Genomic DNA, 9,345 nt, shown 5'->3' on the forward strand with positions numbered 1-9,345 from the left:
GAACACTTTACATGAAGTAAAACTAAACCAAAGAATGATTTTTAAAAACATATTCTCAGATTGTTTCATGTGCATGATTTTAGAGGCCTTAAGCGATACAAAAAATGCAGCATATCACAAGGAAAAGAAAATACTCAAAAGACTTTACTCTCATCAAGGTTTAGATGGATAATTTAATCACATCAAATACCTTCATTTATGCAACTTTATCAGTTCTACTGGGGCCAAGAGTAACAGCAAATGTCAAATATACATACAAGTGCATCTCAGTACATTAGAATATGATGGAAAACTCCATTTCCAGTAGTTCAAGTCAAATAGCCCCAACCAAGTATTGAGTGCATATAGATGGACATACTTTTCAGAGGGCAACATTTCCATAATTCCATTAAACCTACTTTTTAAAATTGGTCTTTTGTAATATTCATTTTTTTTAATGATTAAGTCATAATCATTATAATTAGGTGAAATTAAATTAATTAAGACACAAAATGTTTAATTCTGTGTGCAATGGATCTGTGTTATTTCCACTTTTGGAATTGAATTACTGACAAATAAACTTTTCTATGATATTCTTATTCATTAAGATGTATCTGTATATATAAAACCACAAAACAACATTATAAAAGCTGTTTGTTACAGTTGTGACTTCTGAGCCCTTGTGTCAAGTTAAACCAAAGAATGATATTTTTTAATTCCCAGATTGTTGCTGGAATTTTAGAGTAGTCTACTTACTACTTGAACTGTGGTTTCCTGCATCATCAAGGTTAGATGGATGATCTGTGTTGTGAAGAATGCAAATAGACTTAAAATAAACCTAGGGGACATTATCTTCTTTTCTAAACTTTACTGCACTTTATGGTGTTCTTCCACAGTTCCTTCATGGCACAGTGAGAAGGATGTACTCTCCTGCATCAAGCATTGAGACCGTACAGTTTTCAGAGCCTTCTGAGGTGGTCAATGTGTAATCTCGGTCAGACGCGGTGCTTGGTTTGAGTGTTTCAGCTCCTGAGGTGGAGCCTCCAGACTTTTGGCAGAAGTTCTGCTGAACGTCTCCAGGAGGCAGCAGCTTGTGACACTCTGGCTCAGAGAAACTAGAGCTGGAGCTGCAGGGGTTGTTGGGCCCGACAGGGAGAGGCATGAACTTCTGTGGCAGGGAATACCTCATCACTGCAGGGGGAAAAACACAAAAATCTTGACACTGCATTCTTGAAAATGTAGGAAATAAATGGTGCAATTGAAAAAGCAAGGGCAAAGGTGCAGTGGCCCTGAGAGCTCACAGCACTGCATCTTAAGAAAACACATGCAAATACACAAAACACAAGCAAACTGAGAAAACACCTTCATCAATTTGACAACACAAGCGCAGCATTAAGAAAACATGCAGCAAAGATCACAACACAACAGTCTGGACACGCATGTGATATTATCACGTTATTTCAAGATAATGGTAATTTCAGGTAATAACGTGATATTTAGCGTTAGCCCGCTAGCGTTAGCCCACTAGCGTTAGCCCACTAGCTCGTATCAATGCCATTGCAGTTAAACAAATCAAATAAATAAATGATGACGTTTTAGTTAGTCTCTCTCAATGGCACTGAGTTGGTCTTGGTTTTGCCAACCCGCTAACGCTAGTGTTGTGTTGTGGTCTTTGCAGCGTGTTTTCTAAATGCTGCGTTTGTGTTGTCAAATTGATGATGTTTTCTGACTTTGCTTGTGTTTTGTGTATTTGCATGTGTTTTCTTAAGATGCAGCGCTCTCAGGGCCACCGTACAAAGGGGTCAATAGGTGCCACATGCACATTTAAAGAGGTAAGAGTAAATCATGCCTACATAATCCTGTGTTGTATTGTGCTTTAAGAGTATGAAACGTTGTTGTTGCTGTTTGAAAGGCTTGTTTGTTTGTGTTAGATGTAAGTTATTTGTTCCTTCCCAGGGACTACAGATGAAATTTAGCTAGTAGCTAATTCTGGTACGGCTGAGAGCCATGCACTATCCCTGGTAAAAATAAACAAATAAATAAATAGTTACAGCACTGATGAGGTTGTTTTGAAACTTTGAGTGCCTAATCTTATCACTAACCTCTCAATCCCATCACACACTGTACCTGACTGGATGTAAGAGGTCAGGTTGTCTGTCAGGATGGAGTGGAAGATGGTGTCAGGGTGGATGAAGAGGGTTTGCTCTGAGTTCACCATGGAATAGTAACGAGACAGATCCTAAAATCAAGAGGAGTTACTATGACGACCGAAGTAAAGAAGATAAACACACACAGGTAAAGCTAGGTAAACACACGTACCTGCTCACCAACACCGCGCGTGAATGCTGGCAGTGTTATCTGCAGCATCACTTCCAGAATTAATTGAGATCGAAGAGCCGACAGTTCTGTATCCAGGTGCTGTGTTGCATTATGTGTGTGTGGGACAGAGAGAGGGACAGACAGAGACGTGTGTGGTTTAGATAGATATACTTTATTTATCCCAAGCTGGGAAATTATATCTATCTATCTATCTATCTATCTATCTATCTATCTAAACCACACACGTCTCTGCCTGTCCCTGTTTGAGCTGAGTGACATGAATAAAATAACTGTGTTGTATTCAAGAGGACCATGCCACACACCTTGACCACTCTCTCTTTGATCCTGCACAGCACCTCTGTGAGCTGGGAAGAATCAAAAGAGGAACATGGATATCGGGAGAGCAGCTTCCAGAACATCACAGCACACATATCCACCACCTGGAAGAGACAGAAGGGTGGAGGGATGTGAAAGAAAGCATGGTAAGTTTTTGAGAAAGCTGTTCTTTACAGAAGATTTAACCCTTGTGCCTCATGTTTCCCTCTATCAAAAATGCATGTGCCATGTATTTTACACTTCCACTGAGTTAAATCTTTTAACCGACATTTATCCTGGTTAGTACTAACAACATTTTTCATAACACAGCAGCAGTTACCTTTGTTTACCCATAGCGTAAAAATGATAAATTGGTTAAATCTGCTAGAAAATAGTCAAGCTACAATTTTGAAACCAGGCCTCTAGATTGAAAACCTGATTATAAAACATGCTTTTATGCCGTAATGACAGTGGGATCAAAAACAAACTATTTAATGGGTTTAAATAAAGTTAATTATAGACTTTTCATAGGAGATGAGGTTCCAAACTTCCAAAATGTAGAGGAAAAAAAACTCTCCCAAAATTTGCACCAGATGCATTAACTCAGCCAAAATGATTGGAAACAATACTAATTAAAAATTTCAAAATGTACCTAGTGAGGTACAAGTGCTAATTCCCTGGATAAACAAACATGTTTGTTAAATTACCTTATAGAGCATGTTCTGAGCTTTGAGTACTAAAGGCCTCCACGTTCCACCGTGGACTCCCCATGTCTCCTGGAGCCACGTACGTCCCTCAGAGCTCAACTCCAACCTGTCCAGACACTGCCACATCCTGGCATCGTCTGATCCGAGGCCTTTTAGAGGCGCAAGCACCTACAATAAAAAACACATCTTATGTGCAATGCCATCAGAAAGCATTAAAGCAATGATTGAGCTTCCAGTTGAATCCTTCACATTGGAGTGAATAGCTCTATAAAAGCCTCAGATTTTAAGCAGAAATGTTGAACAGATTATATACTCCACACTGGTTTCATAGAAGATGGATTGATAAGGTATCCACATGTATTTTCATGCATTCCTCTTAATAATAATGATTAATATTTGAAAAGAAACATGACATGTGCTTCCATTAAAATATCTCACACCGCGGGCCTCATACAGCACTTCACATTCCATCACATAATTACACAATTGAATAGCTGCCAGTCAAATAATGAAGAGGTCTAAAGAAAGTATAAAACACCTCTTCTGTCACCCGAGGGAAATTTAGATCGACGATCCTTTTTCTGCTGTTACTTCGTGCAAGACAAACAAAATCTACCTTAAGCTACCACCATTAATTCATACCAAACAAATCATTGCTAGTTGTGACATGGAATCACAGATTACGACTACAGTGAGAGCATGAGTTGTTGGCTGTTAAAAACTTTATTTTAAAGAGTTAAATGCACACTATGTAATTCCTGCCACTATCTCTCAATCAAAACGGCATCAAAAGATGGACTATGGATATACGGCATACGTTATGCAGACATACGTTATGCAGTAGTGTGGGACCATGGGTTGTTTGAAACAGCCGCAGTGTTTCCCATAGAATTATGTTCACACTGTGTGAATGTGATATGGAATTAGACAATATTGCATGTATCGATATAGTTCTATTTTTTTTTCTTTCTTTATATATAAATGCTGCCCTTACTAGGGTTTGTCATATTTAGTTATTTTGTAATGTTCGTTATTCATTTCTCATATGAATATATTTATTTTAGAAAAAGATTGGCCTATTTTATTTCATAGGCTATTTTTATTTTAGATATTTTTTTATTTAAATGTGCACTTTATGGAGCTTTCATTTTTTTTAAAAGGTACTGTTGTTATACAGTATTTATGTTCACTTAAATAAACAGTTTCAATAAAACTACTTGTCACATGTCATATTTGGCTTTGACTTTGACTGAACATTTGCTCTCACTTTGCAATAAAAATATCGGGATATTTATTGTATATTGATATTCACCCTAAATATATCGAGATATGACTTTGGTTCATATCGCCCAGCCCTAAGAACTATTGAAACCAATTTTATGTGGTGAGTACAATCCTGGGGGAACTCAGGGCTGTTGAACATTATTGTAACATTGTAACTATGCTCTATTCATTAGCTTGATGGCTGGTATGAGCCAGTTGTCATAAACTCATGCAGGGGTTCTGTTATCTAGGTGGAGAACAACTTCTTTAGAACATTTTATTGCTAAAATCTAGCAGAGCAACATCAAAAGTAGCATCTTAGAAAATATAAAGCAAAGGGGTAGAAGAAAGGAAACTTTTGCCCAATGCACCTCGTCGTTCACTGATGTGCTTTTTGATCCCAGGTCTATGATGTCATCGCATGTCTCCAGAAAGTACTGCCAGATAGAAGCAAATGCATCACAGGTGGGCGTGGCCACTTCCTGCAGAGTGTGGACGAGCCTTGGGACGATCGTGTGTAGGAGAGACTGTAACATCGGCTCACACATGTCCTCTGAGAGGCAGCAAAAAGGATCAAAATGCTGAACTCATTCTCATTTTACACCCTTTGACTTCACAGACATACACACACACACACACCTGTGATCATGTGAGCGATGTGGTCCTCCAGCTGAGCGGCCTGCTGCAGTCCTGCAGAGATCTGTTTCTCCATGTCAGAGCGACACAGTGACAACTCCTCCTTCAGGGCAGCCATGGTAGATTTTACCTGATGCTTTGCCGTCCTGTAGACCTCAGACAGCAACTGACAGCATGGATAAATACACAAACACATTAATTTGTATGCTTTATGTGTTAAATACATATTATTTGTCCCTTTCTCTCACTCTGATCCAGGCTGTCTTCCTCCTGCTGTGATGGACAATCATCCTGGGAAATATTTGCTCCTTGAGGGAGGAAATCACTTCTTCTATCACCATGCTTACCAACACCTGAAGGGCAACAGAGAGACAGAAGAAGAAAGATGAATAATGGGAGGTATTAGAGAGGCAACGAAGGCTCAGATGATGGAAAAAGAAGGCGGAAAAAAAAAATGCACCAATACATGAGATCATATAACTCGAACATGTAAAAATGCCAAATACACTCCTGAACAAAATCTTAAGACCGGGGGAAAATATCAAGTATTCACATTTCATGTTGCTGGAACATAACCAAGTTGTAAGTAGAGCTTTGAAAGGATGAACGAGGAGCAAGATACAAAAAAATAGAGTAGGCAATTTATCAAAAACTGCACTTAAACTGAAACAGAATGTTCAGCAGCTGATCAAAAATCTAAGATCATAGCCTTAAAAGGTCAAAATATGTGCAAAAATCTGTCTTTCTCGTCATTTTCTATCAGACTGAGTTTCTGATAGAAAATGCCATGAATGACCCTCAGATGGGAAAGGCAAAGGCAGGATTGTTGAGCTGCATAAGCAAGGCGTCTCGCAAACCGCCATCGTTGCAGAGGTCGGATGCAGTAAGACAGTCTCTTTAAATTTCTTATAGGATCCTGAGGGTTATGGGACAAAAAAGTCAATTGGTAGACCCAAAAAAATGTACAACTTGGTTATGTTCCACCAACACAAAATGCAAATACTTGTCATTTTCCCCTGTTCTTAAGATTTTGTTCAGGAGTGTAAGTTGGTTTAACATAAAACAGAAATAAGCATGGGTTAAAATTGACACAGTAATAAGACATGGAGGATTTCTGGGAGGTTGACATCTTGCCTAATGATTGCTCACCTCTTCCACATCGCCCACTGGATGAACTTCTGTTTTACAGTTTCCTCTGAGCCTCTTCAAGGAAGACACAGCGTCTAAGAAGGCCCTAGATTCTGGTGAATCTGCACACCAGAGTACTAACAGACAATACATAATCAAGGGAACGGATACAAGACAAATATTAACTCTAAAAGAATGTATTGAAGCGTGTGGAAATTTGGTCTGGCTCATGATTGGGAACAGTGATAAGTGAGCTATACCACAGCTCTGATGTTGTGTTGCAGCTCGTAGCACGTTGGCCCACTGTGTCTGCTCCTGGTGTGATCCAGTGGCCAGACACACTGGGGCACTGTAAGGGTGCTGCATGAAGACAGGAAATGCTGTGGGGCAATCCCAGCATGCCAGTTTACCACCGGATTTGCCTGAAGCCATGCAAAACATCAGACATGCACACACAATGCACAGTTTGTTTGATTAAAATATGACAATAGCAACAGCATAAACAGCCTGTCTATAGACAGTCATAGCAGCTGTAGTCTGAAAGCATACCTTTGATGTGTCGGCACATGTCATCCACTAACTCACGATGCTCTCGTATGGAGGTGCAGATATGACAGCCAGAAAGAACCAGCTCTGTCTTACACCCCCAACCACCTTCAAATACCTGGAGCATTCACAGTCACGACACACACACACACACATACACAAAGACACACAAAATGTGCAGATCAGGCTGCAGTAGCAAAAGCAGATGTAGGTCAAGGAGCAGATGGTTTCTGGTTTTCTGTCTGTACCTGTTTGGAATCACGACTCTCGACTGTAAAAGTGTTGGTGACCTGTAGGTGGCGATGTGTCCAGATCCCATCCACATATTGAGGAAATGTGCCCTCCAACACAAACCCAGCATATGCAACCATTTCCTGGAGCAGAGAGTTTGTTGTAAGCAATCTCGCAAAAATGTGTAGATAATGCATAACAAATTAAATACTTTAGACTTTCTCACAGGATGCTGAATATGAGGTCGGGGCTCTGTGGGCTCCATGTGTTTGTTCCTCATGTGGGTGAGTAGATTTGAGGCGAGGTGACGTCGATACAGAGGAGCAAACGTCTCCATGATGTCAGCAATATGCTCTGTTCATTCACAGAAGGAAAGACTAGATTTGAAGCATCTAGTATAAGTGTATTTCCGATCACTGTTTATGCAGACAATGCAAGCCTATACTTTTACTTTTAAATGGAATGACCTCAGTAACCTCTCAGCCTTGCAAGGTTTCCTAACAGCTATCAACAATGTCAGAACTTCTCCAATTTAACACAGACAAAATAGAAATTCTCATTTTAGGAACTGAGAGCATAAAGAAGTGTATTGGTCGTACAGAAGCAAATTTTAAGCAAACATCAAAAAGCCTGATATGAACTTTGAAAGGCACATAAAGAAAGTGTTCCAATCATGTGTCTTCCAACTGAGACGTGAACAAATTCAAGGCTGTATTATTATTTCGCGATTTTATTTCCTCCCTTCTTGATTATTGTCACATGTCATTATATAGTTACTATTGACCCTGAGCTGCTCCTCTGTGTGTCAGCTCCAGTTGGACCAAAATACGATCACTCGACTTTAACTTATACATTGTGTAGGTCACGCAGAACAAGAAAAACAAGATCATTGGTTTCTTATAGAATGCAAAATTGATTTTAAAAATATTTGAATCACCCAAAAGCACTACATGGGCTGGACCCACTTTATATTTCTGAATTCACATCGGAATCAAATTCGGAGAATACTGAGGTTGACTGACCAAAACCTTCTGGCTTTCCAGAAATCTAGGCTTTAAACCAAGTGAGGTAACCAAGTGTTTGCAACTGTGGCTCCCACTCTCTGCAAATGTCTCCCCCAAGTGATAAAATAAGCAGAAAAATGCCTTCTTTTTATTTATATATACAGTCATGGAAAACAATTTTAGACCACCCTTGTTTTCTCTATTTTCTTGTTCACTTTAATGCCTGATACAACTACAGGTACATTTGTTTTGACAAATATAATGATAACAACAAAAATAGCTTATAAGAGTGTAATTTAAGAGCTGCTGTCTAGACATTTTCCATGGTTATCTTGATAATGATTTTGGTTATTATCAAGAAGACCATGTTGTTGTTATCATTATATTCATACCAGACATTAAAATGAACAAGAAATGGAAGAAATCAATGGTCTTATATTTTTTCCATGACTATATATATATATATATATATATATATATATATATATATATATTAAGTTTTCAGCATTCAGTATAAAAAGCACAGTCCGCACTTTGCATTGAACAGTTTGATGAGCGCAAATCTGATGTGAATTAAAGGCTTTGGCCTTCACAGTCACCAGATCTCCAACTTATTTAACCCTTTTAAGATATTTTGGTGTTGCACTCTCCACTACAATAAAGGTTTTCCCATTATGTGTCTCCTATATATCAGCATGCTATCTCAGTGACAGTTCACACACAGTTCATGTGGATGACTCAGCCGTTATTGTGTTCACTGGCGTGTCTGCATGCACTTGTGGGTGTTTGGTAAATAGCGACATATTCTGCTATTGAGCATGAATGACGAAGGACAGGTTATAGGTATACAGGCCACAAAGAGAAGGATAAGAATATTACATATTTTTGTGTAAGAAGTTATCCGTAAATATAATATTTAACTTAAAAAAAACACTGGCAGACTCCAAAACTGACAACATTTTCTGCAAGGCGTATTTAAGATTAAACTTTTGGATATTAAAATAGTTATTAAAGATAAATGTGACTGTCAGGTTGGTTTAATTAACAAAACTTCCTGCTTCACATAATAATATTTTCCCACTATTTCTACAGGCTTACCTGAGATGTACCTCTGTTGTTTGGAGTTTAGTTGACAGGTGAGCTTCCCTCCCATTCTCCTGTTTCTCTCTCCTCTTGTCCTGTTATCCTTATCCGCTCCGAATGCCTGTCTTCACCCT

At 38.9% G+C, this 9,345-nt stretch overlaps 1 protein-coding gene across 1 annotated transcript; it reads right to left on the minus strand.

Annotated features, from left to right (window-relative positions):
- Positions 1-880: 880 nt before the first annotated feature.
- LOC131969691 (protein Niban 1-like) lies at positions 881-6,915 on the minus strand. Its single transcript, XM_059330879.1, has 11 exons — positions 6,897-6,915; positions 6,608-6,769; positions 6,369-6,469; positions 5,468-5,572; positions 5,223-5,385; positions 4,955-5,136; positions 3,321-3,488; positions 2,622-2,738; positions 2,299-2,397; positions 2,107-2,218; positions 881-1,170 (listed from the first exon to the last, which is right to left on the minus strand). Exons 1-11 carry the CDS (start codon positions 6,913-6,915, stop codon positions 881-883), a joined length of 1,518 nt encoding a protein of 505 aa, XP_059186862.1.
- Between the last annotated feature and the right edge of the window lie 2,430 nt (positions 6,916-9,345).

This window comes from Centropristis striata, chromosome 1 (assembly GCF_030273125.1).
Source record: "Centropristis striata isolate RG_2023a ecotype Rhode Island chromosome 1, C.striata_1.0, whole genome shotgun sequence".
Lineage (NCBI taxonomy): Eukaryota > Metazoa > Chordata > Actinopteri > Perciformes > Serranidae > Centropristis > Centropristis striata.

Bases quoted from the DNA above. Each gene is read 5' to 3' on its own strand.
- LOC131969691 (XM_059330879.1), bottom strand. The intron at 2,739-3,320 runs GTAATTTAACAA...TGTCTCTTCCAG, and splicing joins CTCAGAACATGCTCTATAAG to GTGGTGGATATGTGTGCTGT. The intron at 2,398-2,621 runs GTGTGTGGCATG...AATGCAACACAG, and splicing joins TCAAAGAGAGAGTGGTCAAG to CACCTGGATACAGAACTGTC.